The sequence below is a fragment of the Podarcis muralis genome, chromosome 4 (genome assembly GCF_964188315.1).
Source record: "Podarcis muralis chromosome 4, rPodMur119.hap1.1, whole genome shotgun sequence".
NCBI lineage: Eukaryota > Metazoa > Chordata > Lepidosauria > Squamata > Lacertidae > Podarcis > Podarcis muralis.
In genome coordinates, this window is record NC_135658.1 from 51,986,438 (window position 1) to 52,002,720 (window position 16,283).

The 16,283-nt window shown below is 41.8% G+C and overlaps 2 protein-coding genes across 2 annotated transcripts in view; one reads left to right on the plus strand and one right to left on the minus strand.

Moving 5' to 3' along the window:
• Positions 1–213: 213 nt before the first annotated feature.
• Positions 214–9,969, plus strand: HEMK2 (HemK methyltransferase 2, ETF1 glutamine and histone H4 lysine). The gene is made up of 6 exons (XM_028726981.2): positions 214–562; positions 3,988–4,074; positions 5,681–5,771; positions 6,412–6,495; positions 6,984–7,125; positions 9,158–9,969. The coding sequence occupies exons 1-6, from the start codon at positions 432–434 to the stop codon at positions 9,262–9,264; spliced, it is 642 nt and encodes a 213-aa protein (XP_028582814.2). The 5' UTR covers positions 214–431; the 3' UTR covers positions 9,265–9,969.
• The window catches only part of LTN1 (listerin E3 ubiquitin protein ligase 1), a 28,061-nt gene continuing 21,408 nt past the window's right edge, over positions 9,631–16,283 (minus strand). The window contains exons 23-30 of the mRNA XM_028726980.2: positions 15,707–15,944; positions 14,618–14,692; positions 13,071–13,257; positions 12,206–12,377; positions 11,866–12,086; positions 11,099–11,293; positions 10,308–10,475; positions 9,631–9,807 (exon numbers count right to left, since the gene is read on the minus strand). Of these exons, the coding sequence (XP_028582813.2) occupies positions 9,745–9,807; positions 10,308–10,475; positions 11,099–11,293; positions 11,866–12,086; positions 12,206–12,377; positions 13,071–13,257; positions 14,618–14,692; positions 15,707–15,944 (1,319 nt within the window). The 3' untranslated portion in view covers positions 9,631–9,744. The remainder of the gene's footprint in view (positions 9,808–10,307; positions 10,476–11,098; positions 11,294–11,865; positions 12,087–12,205; positions 12,378–13,070; positions 13,258–14,617; positions 14,693–15,706; positions 15,945–16,283) is intronic.

Below are 16,283 nucleotides of genomic sequence, written 5' to 3' on the forward strand. Positions count from 1 at the left end.
CCGCTGGCCAAAGCCACGCTAAAAATCTAGATTTCTCTGCTGGTTCCCGCTCCGAGCACCCTTCACTTCTGCCCTGGAACGTTCACACTGAACCCGGAATTTGGGCTCAGTGCGAGTTGTTTATAAATCCGGACCACAGACTTCCTTCCCACGGGGTCCCTTCCCAGCAGGCAACGCACCGGAAGTTCCTGCTCAGCAAAGCAGCCCTTCTACGGCAAGAAATCTATGCTCATCGGGCAGCCGGCAGCTTTTTCTTTGGTCTTTCTGTGCCTCTCTGCAAGACTGTAAATATCCACCACCTCCGACGAAGGGATGTGTTTACATCCGGGACTTTTTTTTGCGGCTGCGCAGTTCCCCCTCCGCCTCACCGGCCGTTACTCTCGTCTTCTTAGGCGGGAAGCCGTTTGTTTAACCCTTTGCGGTGCCCCACGATGATTCCCACTCCGTGGCACCGGCACGTGGGGCCGCAGGGCCCCTTCAGCGAGGTCTACGAGCCCGCCGAAGACACTTTCCTGCTGCTGGACGCTCTTGAGAGGGACGCGGAGGAGCTGAGGAGCGGCAGGTGAGGGAGCCAATGGCAGGAGGGAGGCGGAGGGGGGTGAGGATGCGCGCGCACGCAAACGGCTGTGGTGCCGGTCATTTGCACGGTTGACCCAAGTTCCTGTCAGGAGCCTTCACCTCGCGTGCTGGTGGCGCGGCTCAGGTCTCTCAGCTCTGGCCTCTTGGCAAAAACTGAACTCGTTGACTTCGCGTGAATTTATATTGAAGGTGCTGCAGGTGGGTTACGACCTACGGCGAAAGTGGAGACCACTATAGCAGAGCTAAACATCATACCGAACCCACTCAAACCTCAAATTGCACGCAGTTAAACTAAAAGTGTATATCCATGCATTTGGAGTTCTTTGAAGTCTGAAAACAAAGAAAAGAAATGTTTGTGTGCGCGCCTAATGTAAGGTTACCAAATTTGTTTCAATGATTTCGGGGACACTTTTCAACTTCCTGCGAAATTCCTGTATTTTTTGCTCTATAAGACGCACCAGACCACAAGACACACCTAGTTTTTGGAGGAGGAAAACAGGGAAAAATATATTCTGAATCTCAGAAGCCAGAGCAGCAAGAGGGATTGCTACGCAGTGAAAGCAGAAATCCCTCTTGCTGTTCTGGCTTCTGGGATAGCTGCGCAGCCTGCATTCACTCCCTAAGATGCACACACATTTCCCCTTATTTTTTAGGAGGGAAAAAGTGAGTCTTATAGATAGAGCAAAAAACACAGTAGATGGATTTTGTCAGGGGACTGATTTGTAAATCTGGGGACTGTCCCAGGGAAACGGGGATGTCTGGTAACCTTAGCCTAATGATGGTAAGGAGGGCATTGAACCCAAATCACAATACCCATTACTCCATCATGGCATGAAAATAAAGCAGATTCCTTAAAAGCACTCAACACACTTTTTTAAGGTTCATGTGTAAAATAATGTGCACACAACAAATGTATATGGAACCACGGGTATCATCCGGGTGCATGCAGTGGCAGATGAGTTAGTTATTTTTAAAGATTTATGCCCCACCCTTGGATCACACATTCTCAAGGCAACTTAGAAGAAACAGGACAACATTCACCCTTTCTTTATTTCTCACACAGCTGGCACAATCTTGAAGCTGAACAGATAGGATCAGGATATGCTTCCCACCTCAAAGAGCAAGGCAGTTGCGATCTCATCTTTGGGAACCTGCACGTGTTTATTAGTAAGATTTGCAAGCTTCAGCTAATTTTTTTCTCTCAAGAGTTGTGAGAATAGTACAACCTGGGCTCCTTGGAGGAAGGGTGTGAAAGAAATGTAGGGGGGGGGGGGGAAATACAACCAGGGCTCTGGCCTGTTTTGGTGCCTGAAGCAGAAAGTTTAAATGGCAGCTCTCCCACTAATCAATATGCCACAATGCACCAGAAAGTCCCACTGGAAAAAAATATTTTATTAATTTATTAAATTTGTATAGCATTCTTCATCTGAGGTCCACAAGGTGGTTTGGAATATTAAAATACAAAAATGCATTACATAGTAACAAACAAAAGCAATAACTTCCCCACACAGTTTAAAAGATCTTAGGTAGTTTAATTAGCCAAAGGATTGGCAGTAGATAAATGTTTTGCCTGGTGCCTAAAGATATGTAATGAAGGTGCCAGGGGAGGCTCTCAGGATAGCATTCCATAAGCGGGGAGCCATTGCAGAAAAGACTCATTCTCGTATTGCTACCCTCTGGACCTCTTGTGGAGGAAGAAGGGCCTCAGATAGTGATTGCAGGATCTGGGGGGATTCATAATGGGGAAATGTGGTCCCTCAGGTATTGGGATCCTGAGCCATTTAAGGTTTTATAGGTCAAAACCAGCACTTTGAATTGGGCCTGGAAACTAGTGCAGTCTGGCCAGAATTGGCACCATATGCTCAAACCCAGCATTCAAAACTCCCATTGTTCTAGGCACGTTTTGTGACAAGGAATTTCATTTGCACCAGTAGTTTCTGAGCCCTGGGCACAGTACTGCGCCTAAGATTTCAGATTAAAACTGCAGAGTGGAAGGAAAGGAAGATCTCTTTGTGCCTCCCCACTTCCAGCCACTTTCTGAATACTGGAGAAGAGATCGTCTTAAGAATATTAGGGGGGTGGGCAGGGGAAGCATGGCACTGTTTTTGCAGTCTTCAGAAGAGGACTAGACCATATGAAAAATGAATATAAGATTTTGTCTGCAGTTCTTATTTTCAGCTTTGTATTCTTGTTATAAAAAGTGCGCCTGGACATTCTGTTGTTGCGCCCATAACCTAAGTTTAAGGTGGCATTTAGCCCCTAACTTTCATATCTCAGTTTCTAACACTGCTCAAACTGTTTTGCCCTAGTGAGCAACCTGGCCACTGAATTCTGCACCAACTGAAGTTTCCAAACACTCTTCAGAGGCAGCCCCACATATAACACATTGCAGTAATCTAACCTAGAAGTTACCAGAGGATAGATGGTAGAAGTTAGGCTATATGTGTCCAGATAGGGGAGCAGCTGGTGACCCAGCTGCAGCTGATGAAAGGCTCTCCGTGCCACCAAGGACCCCTGAGCCTCAAGAGCATTGCTGCTGTTTCAAGGAGCATTGAAAGTAGAATTTCCTGATGACTTGTGCCCCATGGATCAGATGTGCCTGTCTCTTACACTGCCGCTTCTAATAGCACCCAAAAACATACCACCTTACTTTATTTCCTTGTAGGGCCTTGCCAAAGCTGGTTATGTCATACTCTATGGTGTTTTGTTCCAATGTATTGGCTTTAGTTGCAGTAAGGATTGTGAACAGTTTCTGCTGAAAGTTCAACCAGCCTTGTGGCAAGATCTTTCTCAGTAGTAGTATTTGAAACTCCCTTTTTAAAGTAGTGTTGCCAAGTTGATGAATCTGAAACCTTATATACACAAAATATGCTCTGTTAGAACTATGGCTGTAGTTCAGTTTGATATCTAGGATACACTTGTCCTATAGTTATGACAGTTAACTGTGCTTAAGTGTGTCTAGAGCAAACATTCATCTGCAGGATGACCCACTGGTTTTGAGGCAAAGCTAGAATACGTACTGGCATTTACAGATGGAAAATATATAAAGAACTTAGGCTTACAGATTGTTTTGAAAGGCCATCATTAGACTAGATAAGTGCATTTCAAATAGGATTTACTAGTTTAAAAAATCAGAAGTTGAAAACTACATGGAAAATGAATTTAATCTCTTTAAAAATCAAGCTTATTAATTTATAAAAATAGAACTTAAGCTTCTTAGTGGGTATAGTCATTCCATTTAAAGTAAAGCTTACAGTGGATAATATTAATCTCTATTTTTTTCTTCAGAAAAATACATTGTATCTGTTCAGATATTTTTAAGATATGTAGTCACTGTCTGAATAGTTTATAGCGGCACAGCCCTTGTTAATCTCATTGCACCCTTATTTTTATGTCTAAAATGTTTAGCATTGAGATCTGCCTTGAAGTAGGATCTGGATCTGGAGTAGTTTCAACATTTTTGGCTTCAATTGCTGGACCCAAAGTGTTATACTTGTAAGTATTTATCTGTTATTTTAAATTGTATTGTAGGATAAGTAAAGGCAGGGTGCATATGAGTCTTTAAATGTACCCCACACCCCTAGATCACAAAAATATTACCATGAATTGCACTTCAGTGGCCTTTTAATTAAGTTGTATACTACAATGGTTTTTTAAAAAAACCTTTGGGCATAAATATGTGAAGTGTAATTAAAGTCATGGGAATGTATATTTGATGCCAATGGAATCACACCAAATCATGGTTCATTTTAGCAGTATTTTATAACCTAAACCATTGAGTTTCCAAATGCATTAGAAGCAAACTATGCTTTAGACCTCTTTATCTGCTTTAGTATTCCATCCTTCCAGGACTTGGCTTTAAAGACTTAGTTCTGTTGCAGCCATGCCTGGAGATGTTTACATGCTGTGCCAAATCATAAACTTCATTCACCATAGTTTTTATGGTCTCTGAACTGAGCCAGTATGTTGCATGGAAGTCCATGGTTATCTTGGTTTAATAAAAGTTACCAGTTGTCAGGGGCTCAGGAGCAGAGGCACAGGGGAGAGAGGAAATGGAGAGCGAAGGGGAAGGATCTGAAGGCAGCGTAGGGGAGTATGACAGTGACCCGAGAGATTCCATGAGCTTCTCCAGCGAATCAGAAGATTCCCAGAAGGGGGTGCCGATGGTCAGGGCAAGGGGGGTCCCAGGGGAGACGCACCAGAAGCAAGGGGCCAGCGGGGACTCCCAAAGCAGCAGCGGGAGAGCAGGACCAGCTTCCCCACCAGAGCGTAGTGGGGGGGAAGAGTCCCATGTGTCAGGGCCAGCGTCTCCTCCAGCAGGGAGAGAAGATGAGTCAGGGCTGACCACGCCTCTATCGGAGAGTGGGGGAACGGAGGGGAGGTCAGGTCCAGCTAGCCTCCCCGAAGGGGGAAGCAGTGACAGGAGCAGTGTAACGGTCAGGAGGAAGGTGGCCGGCTGGGCGCGCGCGCCAAGTTCAAATGTACAGGCGCGCGGGACAGCAGAAAACCTGGATTGGGAACCAGGTCCTAAAGCCCGCCGGAGGCAGGGGGAAGACTCAGGGGACTCAGCGTCAGAAGAGTCTAGGAAGGGCAAGACCCCAGCGGACAGGCGGAACCAGAGGAGGAAAGAGCAAAGGAAGAGGTGGAGCAAGGCTAGAGTCTTAAACTGGTGTCTGGGGGGAGGAGATTCAGACGGAGCTTCGGCGGTCTAGAGTTTGAGACGTAGAGCTGCGCACCGCGGCTGTGAAAGCGAAACTGAACTTCAATAAAGACTTTTGTATATAACAACGAAGTGGCGTTGGTCCTTTGTGAGCTGGGACCTCGGGCAGCTCTGACACCAGTATTCTTTCTTTCTAAGCTTGGGTGGCGCAAAAATCCCTGCAGTCAGAGCAGATAGGGATATTTGAATTGTTATGCCTAACATGGTATTTTAATTGTTGCCAACTACAAGAGAATACTCTTATAAGGAACTGTAACCTATGGGTATTTATTTGTATCACATTGTGACAGTTTTAATATCACCTTATCTAAATGATATTTAATGTCCTTGGTTGACAAAACATTGCTTGTTTTAACTGAAATACAGCTCATTTGCTTATAGGTGTACCGATATCAACCCTCTGGCAGGTCTGTGCACTGTGGAAACAGCCATACATAATAATGTTGACATTCAGCCCATAATTACCGATCTGGTGAGATTCAAATTATAACTCATCCGTTTGATAGATAATACTGCATACTTTCATAATACCAAACACTTCACTGTGATGTGCTGATGTGGCATTTTGAGTTTATATTGTTCAATGAATTAGCTTTTTTGCAGTATTTATATACTATTGTTTTTTTACTAGTGACTTATGTTTGTAAATTTTAATGGTACTGTTATTATTGTGAGCTACTTCCATCTCAACATTGTTGCTTGAAAAGCAGAACACAAATATTAAATCAGATCAAGTTATAAAATGTTAATCCTTTTAATACAGAGGTACCTTTTTTCACTTCCTTTGGAAAATAATTGTAGCAAAACTATCCTCATCCAGTAATTTGGTGAGTTAATTGAAAACAACATTGTTTTTTGGTTTTGACCTTTTCTTGGAGCATAAAGGCAATGAGACAGCTTTTAGATTGATAACCACTCTTTTAATAAGATGTCAGTCTTCTGTGACCTAACTGAAGGTCATGTGCTAAAGTTGAAGCAAACTGGAATAGCTGTAACTTTCCCCCTGCCCCTGCCCCAAATTCTTTACTAAATCATATTTTACACAAGCAGGCTTGGAGAAGTTTGTTGGAGAATAAAAGTTGTTAATTTATTTTACGTCAACTTATGTCTAGGTAACAGCATTGTTGCCACGATTGCATGGGAAAGTGGATGTACTGCTATTTAACCCACCTTATGTAGTAACCCCTTCTGCTGAGGTACGTATGCATTTGAGAAAATAGTTTATCAACCTGTTGCAATTGGGTAGCAGTTGTTACCCACTGAATATGTTGAATTTCACTTGTCTGAAAATTTCAATTCAACTGCAGCATTTCCTAAATCTGTTTTCACTATTAACTAGCTAATCCTGTCAAGTATTTCTGTCTTCCATTATTACTACTGTTAAGAAATTTGCACATGCATTTTCTGGATACTTGCAGCCTGATCTTATCTCAGTCACCCTTGTGTTGAATGGAGTTCTGCTTAGGTTTGCAGACTTCATATCCTGATGATTCTTCAGTAACAATAGACAGTAAGGCCATCTTGCTTTAAAAATTGGTTAAAAAGCTAAACAAGTATGTGTGACTTAGATAACTGATTGAATTCAAATGTGTTTGACTTCACTCATTGCAAAGGTCATCTTGTTTTTATTTTGTCTAAAATGCTGCATTGTATATCAAAGTGCAATTTTCCTTTTTAATTCTAGATTCACAGTCATGGAATAGAGGCAGCATGGGCTGGAGGTAAAAATGGCAGAGAAGTTATGGACAGGCTCTTTCCACTGGTGTCAGACTTGCTTTCAGCTAGAGGATTATTTTACTTGGTTACAATTAAAGAAAATGATCCAGGTTAGCAATACTTCTGTTCTCCCCCCCCCCCCCCTTTAAACTTAAGGAGTTTACACTGAAACACTTGGCAAATATCTTAAAAACAGTTTGGCTAGTCTTTACTTTTTGGATTAAATCTTTTCAGAGAGAGGCATGCTTTAGAATAATTTTGTAATTCATTTGAATGAGTATTGGAGACAATTTTATGCCAAACTGGATTCAGCCACTCCTATGATGCCTTATATGAGCTGTATACATCTTGTATGATCTGTCTAGTATTCAGCTACTGCTAGTGAAAGCCCTTGCGGAGAACACAGAGTCCCCCTTCATACCATATTCACATGAATGAATTCCATATGATGATTGGAAAGTGGGACCCCATCCCAGGTGTTCTGTGCTGGGCCAGCCTTACCCCTTGATGCTTATGCATTTAATGTGGATGGCTGCAAAAGTATATCTCATGCATAGATCCACACTCAATGTGTGGATTCTGAGGCTGGCCCAGCACAGAACATTGAGGATACAACTTTCCTTTCATCACACAAACTTTCTTCACCTGCAGGGGGCTAGAATGACCATCTTATTTCCTCTAAAAGCCATTTAGCCCCAGGCTTAGATGCTAAATGGGACTACCCAAAAATAAGGTAGACACTTTTACATATTGGGGGGGGGGGCTCCTTTGGTATGCAGAAATATGTAAATTAAAACTAAAAAAAAAATAAGTCCCAAATATGTATAAAGAATGTTGAGGGCAACAGTGGGGGAAGGAAAGAAAAAAACCTGCTTGGGGCTTTAACATAGGCAAGGCGGACCTGTAGCTCTTTAGTTGTTGTTAGTCTTCCAGCTCCCAGAATTCCTGACCATTGACCATCCTAGCTGGGACTGTTGGAGACCAAGAACAACTGGAAGGCCACATGCCTCCCCTAACATCTTGCAGTAGGTATTCTGGAGGATTTGGGTCACCAGAGGGACCTGTGCCATGAGGTTACGCTTCCTTTTTTGCACTTTACCAAGATTTTTCAGGAAGAGAAATAAAAAGGTCACACGTACTCTTTCCCATTCTTCCAAAACCTTCCTTGCTTCCATCAATGCATAGGGCACTTGAGTTTAGGGCTAGCTAGCCCCCAACCTAAATCCTTTAACACCATATAGTAAAGTCGACACAAGGTGACAGGAAGATAGGGAAGAAAAAAGGGTCATACAATTTCCATTTCTGGTTCCAAAAAGTCACCCACCCCAGTTGCACTCTGAGCTCCAAACAGAGATTAATCTGTTTCAAGCTGTAGCTGTAAACAACAATATTTCTGTTAAGGCAGGCATCCCCAAACTCAGCCCTCCAGCTGTTTTGGGACTGCAATTCCCACCATCCCTGACCACTGGTCCTGTTAGCTAGGGATGATGGGAGTTGTAGTCCCAAAACAACTGGAGGGCCAAGTTTGGGGATGCCTGTGTTAGGGGCTGCAACACTTCCTTGTGACTCATCATGTGCCTATTACTGCTTAGTCATGTAATGCTTGCTGTAGAATGGATTAGTGATCCATTTTTGCCCAGAGTTTCTACATCTATTTACAGGTGGTATACAGGCGAGACAGAGGCTGCTATAATTGAATGTTAAGTAAATGTGAATCATGGAGTAGCAAAGGAACAGATTTTTCGGTTGAGAGCCAAACGTGAGACTAGGTTGGCAGTGAATAATAATTATTCATTTTTTTAATATCCAAGTGTGTAACTCTTAAAATGAGAGAACCTTGGAAATGATAGGTAAGTGAGCCTTACACTGGTCAGGAATCAGGAGTTAAGAACCTTGCTTAGTTTTGTTCTATATCTGTTCTCACGGCAGTGTTGGTAATCTAGTATCAGCTTTCTACAGGTTTTTCTCTTTGCCAATAGGCAGGAAATCTAGCTGGGTGGGTTGTGTTTGTGTGTGGGTTTTTTGTGGGGTTTTTTTGCAAAATTAATGCTGAAAGAAATTTGAAGATAATTTTGGCTGATAGAAGGCTAGGACCCATCTGTTGCTTTAAACTGAGCTGTGATTTCTCATTTGTAATTGCAGATGAAATTATCAAAATATTGCAAAAATGTGGCTTAAAAGGCACCAGAGTACTTTCCAGACAAGCAGGAAGAGAAAATCTTTCGGTACTTAAATTTTGCAAGTCCTGAAGACTACCTGTTAAACAAAAACTACTCTGGAATAAAGATTGCACAAAAGACAATAATACTTGATCCTGTATTATCCTCACAACGAAGACAGAAATATTGGAGGGTATGGTGTGCATGTACGCCATGGAAGGCGAGGGGGCTCCATGTCCTCTTTTTTGCTCTTCAAAATATGGCACCCCTAGTATGCACAGCATTGCACTGGTGGTCTTATAGTCTCTGGAAATTGAATTAACCAAAGCACAGAAGCTGAGGCTTTACATACCATCAGTTTTTGCCTGAGATGTCAGAATGCCTTGCTTTAATATATATAGTAATAATAAATAATTATTAATATAAAAGCCATATACAATTTGTATGATACCCTGATCAAACAACTTAAGATTTTTATTTGTAAATAAAGCTAAAATTAGCGTTTCACAGCTAAATCCAACTGTGGCTGTTGATTTTCTTTAAGAAGTTCATTGAAGCAGAGAAGTCATTTCAGAAGAAGGTCTCCCGACAAAGCGGACAAGTGGATTTGTTACTGGATGTAAACCATTTGTACTGAAAGAATAAAAAAAAAAAGAGTATTAAAAGCAGATTTGACATACATTTTACGTTAAATGTAAGGTTGCTAGATGAACAAGTTTTATTTATGTCTTAAATAGTTGAGTAAGTATCACATGTGTGACTTCTGTGAAAATTAAAATGAAAGCCATTTCTGAAGCCTATTATTCAACGAAGTTTTTTGCCCATCTGGGTGCTTAAGGACTTAATTGTCATATTCTAAGGCTTACTACCATGGGCAGATAGCTTTCCTATATGAGCATACTACACTAATATGTCCTAGTCTTTCAGTTTTCAAGAATGTCGGCTGCAGCATGGAAGTAAACACTGTTTTCTTAAGGGAAAGACTTGCTACTCATTACAGGAGGATTTATCCTCTCAATTTTACTGAAACTCAACTAGTTTTGTGGATTTGACTACTCCTAAAGCCACTGAAGCTTTCTGTGTCTTCTTTTATTTAAAACTTGGTTCAGAATTTGTCTATTCCATGTACTTACCAGACAGGCTGAATGGAACTTTTTCTTGCATGTTCTGCAAGCTTTTTTAGGGAGAGAGTAGTTAGAGCCATGTATGACTGAGAAACAGATCATACAGTCTTCAACACCCTCAAAGCGTTTATCCACATTGTTTTTCCATAATGCTAAGCCTTCCATTATACTTCCATTCTAAAAGAAAATAAGTTGTCTCAGGAATCAATAATTCATTATTTCAAGTTTGTCTTTAGAGTATTTCACTTTTCATACTGGTTCACAGTCCTTTCAACTATTTTACAAGAAAATTATACCATATCTTGAAAGTTTTTTTAAAGCATGGTGTCCCACCATTAATGCTGTCTACTACATAATAAAGTACTCCACTGTATCTGGTTTTAGCAAGAGTTGTTTTCCATAGATCAGAATCTGCCAAGCATACATTTTACTTAATAGCTATACTACACAACTCTCTTTCTTCTAAAAAAGAACAGGAATTTTGACTGAAGCAGCTGCCATTTCAATGGCAAGAGCTTTTGGGAGTGCAGATCTGACTGGATCCATGCCTGGAAAGTACTTCTCTCTCCCTGCTCAGTTAGGGACTGGACTTTTTTGCAAGTGCAAAATCAGGAGGGGGCAATTTCGGTACCCATGCAGATGGCTTTCAGATTGAAGGTTATATTGAGCTAGACAGCTGTCCAATGGTGAGCAGCTGCCCTGCTATTCTGCACCCACCTGCTGTTCAGAGCAGACCTAACCTGTGGATAATAATACATGGCAAGGACTGAACCATCATGGTACTTTTAAGTGACACATACCTGATGGGTGAGATATGTGCTCAACTGTAGCATCCAATTGCGCCATTGCTGCACTGCTACACCAACTCTCTTTCCACTCTCAACAGTTATGGAACCCAGGGGGTAATTTGGAGGAAGCTGTATTATCAGTTCAATGAATATATCATCAACTGAGTAGGTAGCAATGACTTCTCGCGTAGCAGATCGAGCTTTTACCTGTGGAAAAACAAATCCATAGCAGGCAGAATACTTGTCAAAAAGGCATATAGCCGATGGAATGCACCTAAAATATATACACTTGTAAAGTGTACTTGCAATACACTTCTATTCCTCCCCCCACTGAAATATGTGCAATGTTTTGTAACTGTGGCCAGAACAGAGACACTAAAAATGGCTGCTTATAGAAGAGATCTGCCCTGGAAATGACAGCACAATATCTGCAACATTTATGAGCACAAATATCTTTGATTCTTTTTCTATTTAATAAGCAGAAGTAACAATCCTGGAATAGTTCTGTGTGCTCCCACAAATATCACAAGGCATTTCCAGACATTAATTTGTTGAGGGATTGATATTAACTGAAGTATCTCTTAAATTATAGAATAATACATAGACTGCAGATGATCACTGCCCTAATTCAGAGCACTATATATGCACAAACCTGTTTTCCAGAAACAACCCTAGATAAAGTGTGTGCTTCTGATTGAACACACGATGGTAATTTACTTTCTACAGTATCAAACTTGTCAAAGAATGAAATAAATTTATGTAGATAAGATCATACTAACCATCATTCCATTAAACAACTGTGTACTGGTCTGCACTGAAGATATTTCTTGTAAAGAAAGTACACTGCTGACATATTTGCTTGTAAATTTATCTACAGTGTTGAAGACTCGTTTCTCGCAGCTATTCCACCAAAGACGAACCATGGCTGGCAAATCTTTTAATGTCATACAGTAAACAGAACATGCCAAATGAGGGATGTGGGAAGACAGCGATGAGGTGTCTGGATAAAAAATGGGGGAAGTGGTTTGTAAATAAGAACAGTTAAATTACATCTCCACAGTTGTTTCATACAATGAAAGAAATTCAATGTCAATTAAAGCTAAAACTATTTGGACTGACCTTTGACGTCTAAGTCAAGCTCCTCAGTAAAGTACGTTTTTACATCCTTACTTGGGAGTTCAGCTGTTGATCCTGGAAAGGCTGGATTTTCTGGCATAAGCCTGAACAGGTGATACAATAGTTTATTCAAACTCTTAGTTCTTCGGAGATATTGTGAGTAAAGAGCTCGCAGCTGGTGGTGAAAGCATACAAAAATTATTCCCAATAAAATCTGTTCTCAGAAGCATTAAAACTGAAGGAATGTATACAATGGGAGTATGAAAAGGCTTGGTGGGATTTACAGCAGATTAGACAAGACAGTTTTTATACAAAGCCTTAATACGTACTTGCAAGGAAATTAATGATAATACATTGGTCAAACTATTTTAAAAAATAAGATGCAACATCACAAATACATATTTCTATGGAGCAATTTAGCAATGTCATTATGACATGCTGGTAAGATTGCCTTGGGTTTCATGTTGCCAGGTATGAAACATACCCTATGTGCTTCCAAGTCTTTCCTTCTTACAGCCAGATGCTACAAGACAATATCATTTATCCAAACTGGCATGAGAACAACCATAACCCTTGTTCAGATATATGAAAGTACTTTTTTCTCAATGACAAAAATGACTTGGGAATACTAGTAAAATAGATAGTGGAACACCATATGACAGCTATTTTGCAGCTCCAAGTTCTGGGCAAAAGGATTTGAAATGCTTTTATTTGTACTAATGATTTTCAAGCAAAAGGCTTGCTTATTTCCTACTGCTGTGGATTAGGAATAACTGAACACAGCTTTTGTCAATAGAAGGATGTGGAGAAGTACATGGGTATATGTGTGTCACAGGGTGAGGAGAAAAAGATAAACCCTTTAATTCACCTGAGAAGATGCTGCCTTGAAGAACGTTAGTATTAATTTCCAGGTGAGGAGGTATCCCAAAACAAGGCAAAACTCATCACTTAGTGGTTGAATAACTGCAAACTCTCCAACTGGAATGCCTTCTAGGATGTTTTCCAGTAACTCCTCCTGAGTGGCAAGCACAGTCATAAGAGCTGCTGGTGGGGACCTAAAGTCAGGCAAGCAAAGGTGTTATTTATTACACTCAGACCAGTTTCCATTGTACCAAACATGTAAGCGCATTAAACAATGCCATGTTATCTCAAGCGCCTCAATGGAGGACTTTTTCTCCAGGAGAATTTCATTTTATTTTCATATCCTTGATGCCAACACCTAGAATGTGCTACCAGGTGCTACCAAGGTGACAAAGAACTTCCTCCAGATCTAAATATGTGACTTGGGAGTTAAACCAGCCCTACTGAACAAGCCCAGAGCAAAGAGCAAAAAGATCTACCGTATTTTTCGCCCCATAGGGCACACCAGCCCATAGGACGCACCTAGTTTTTTTTGGGGGGGGGGGATAAATAAATAAATAAATAAATATTCCCCCCCCCCAGGTGCGGGGCTGGGAAGGGGAAGCCCGAGCTTCCCCCGACCCCAGCCCCCAGAACAGGCTGCTATCTGCTAGCCGAGGGAGAGCTGCACAACTTCGCGCAGCTCTCCCACGGCTAGCGGAAAGCTGCGCGAAGCCGGAAGCCTGGGGCGTGCTGAGCTTCTGGGTGCAGGCAAGCTCTCCGCTAGCCATGGGAGAGCTGTGCGACTTCGCGCAGCTCTCCCACGGCTTGCGGACAGCTTCCTGAAGCCTGGAGAGCGAGAGGGGTCGGTGCGCACCGACCCCCCTCGCTCTCCAGGCTTCAGCGAAAGCCTGCATTCGCCCCATAGGACGCACACACATTTCCCCTTCATTTTTGGAGGGGGAAATGTGCGTCCTATAGGGCAAAAAATACGGTATACAGAAATCAAACAATTGGCTACTCCCAAGGCAGAATCGCTGCTTAAAATTGTGAATGCGTTACCCAGTTTTAAAGGCTAGCTTGCCCTACTTAGAATGCCATGATAGCTATATATTACCCCCCAGGAGTGGAGGTCTGTGAGTCCTCAACACAGAGTTTCAATGGCAGGAGACAGTTATCGCCCGCACATTGTGTTTGTAGGCTTCCCATAGGCATCTGGTTGGCTATGAGAGATGGGATGCTGGACCAGATGAGACTATGGTCTGATCCAACAAGGTTCTTATGTCCCTAAGTGGGAAGACATCAGGAAGAAGAGAACAAACACGGAACATTACTCTTTCCCAGTTCTTTGGGGGTGTACCTTCTGCAACTTTGTGACATCTCCTGAGGTACGTGTGTGTGTGTGTGTGCGCGTGCGCACACGCGTACACACACACAAACACAATATTGAGGATCACAGGTGCATCTTCCCACTTAAGCCGTGAAATTCCAAGTCTGGCAAGTGGTTGGAACATTTTAACATTCTACTATGATAGGCAGTTGCTTCATTCATTATATAAATAAAATGAAACGTACAATGATAGCTCCTCCTCTTCATCACCATAGGATTTGAGATCCTCGTCGTCAAATTTAGGCAAGTCAGACATTAACCTGGGATTTAGAAAAATTAAAAAACAGTGATTTTATCCATATTTTTAAGGCCTAACATTATCTGTTCTGAAAAGGATTTCAACATCGGATATTACCAGCAAATAAGCACACCATTAGGGACGCGGGTGGTGCTGTGGGTTAAACAACAGAGCCTAGGACTTGCCAATCACAAGGTCGGCAGTTTGAATCCCCGCGACAGGGTGAGCCCTGCTTGGTCCCTGCTCCTGCCAACCTAGCAGTTCAAAAGCACGTCAAAGTGCAAGTAGATAAATAGGTACCGCTCTGGTGGAAAGGTAAATGGCGTTTCCGTGCGCTGCTCTGGTCTTAGTCATGCTGGCCACATGACCCGGAAGCTGTATGCCAGCTCCCTCGGCCAATAAAGCGAGTTGAGTGCTGCAACCCCAGAGTAGGTCACGACTGGACCTAATGGTCAGGGGTCCCTTTACCTTTACTATAGCACACCATTATGTATTGGAATCATCCGTTTACAGAGATGCTACAAAGAAATAGCTTGCATCGTTACCCTCATCCTCAGTATTAACCCTTATTATATTTAGTGCCTGACAAAATAAATATAAGGGACACAATAGTTCAAAACTGGAGAAGATGGAAGGGCAGAGGGGTGAAAGAGACTCTGCATTCATCCCTTTGCTCTCCCTCTTCCTCTATGCCCCCTTGGTAAGTCTCCTTATTTGGAATCAGTAGAGCGATCTAGCAGATGCCTACAGGACAACAGTGGTCACCAATCCCTCTGAAAGGAGGCCAATACCATTTAGTGTAGGAGTTCCCTGGTGGACTCGATGTGGAAATAGTAGTTAGTCAGTGTGCCTTTCATCTTCAAGGCAGACCTAGAAATCAAGAAGCCCTACACCTTTCAAACTAATGTGAGCACCTTGAACTAAGCCCAATAATGAACTGGCAATTGGTTCGGCTGATATGTTCCCTGGTCTATTTCTAAGTACATATTCTATGCTATAACAAGATCAAAGTGTATGTGTGGAGGGGATAACTTACTTATTCAACATATGGTAGACTGTGATTTGAACAGGTCTAGCTCTGAAGAGCAGCATTGGAGAAAAAGTATTTAACAAGGTTTGTAGTTTATCAGGGAGATTTGTCTTCTGACCAGCAACAAATTTGGCAGGAAGTTTGTGGTTCAATAACTGATCCTTTGAAATGTACATTAAAGCTTTCCCCAAAGATTTCAACATGAAATTCTGAAATGATGTTTCCAATGCATCTTTTTCTTTTCCTGTTCAGAAAAGAGAATTCACAATTTTAATTCATCTTAGCAAGTTTACATTATAGAATTATTAGTTCTCCTGGAAAACTGTTCAAAAAGGTAACATACAAATGTGATATTGTACTCTTAAAGGACTCCTCCGACTTATTGACAACTCATCTTGATTTGCACACATAAAGCTTATGTGGTAGTTAGACTACGTTTGGTCTTAACTGAGCATTCATCCTGATTTCCTTGCTAACATCTTTCCATTAAGAATTTGTTCATCCCATAATGTTCAGTATTTTTCCCATTCAATTTCCTAACCAAAAATATATATATTAAAAAATTGATTCCTTGTGGCAGAAT

Excerpts from the sequence above, each read along its gene's own strand:
- HEMK2 (XM_028726981.2), top strand. The coding sequence starts at position 432 with ATGATTCCCACTCCGTGGCACCGGCACGTGGGGCCGCAGGGCCCCTTC. Across the intron at positions 6,496-6,983 it reads TAGTAACCCCTTCTGCTGAG|ATTCACAGTCATGGAATAGA; the intron begins GTACGTATGCAT and ends TTTTAATTCTAG. Across the intron at positions 7,126-9,157 it reads AATTAAAGAAAATGATCCAG|ATGAAATTATCAAAATATTG; the intron begins GTTAGCAATACT and ends TTGTAATTGCAG.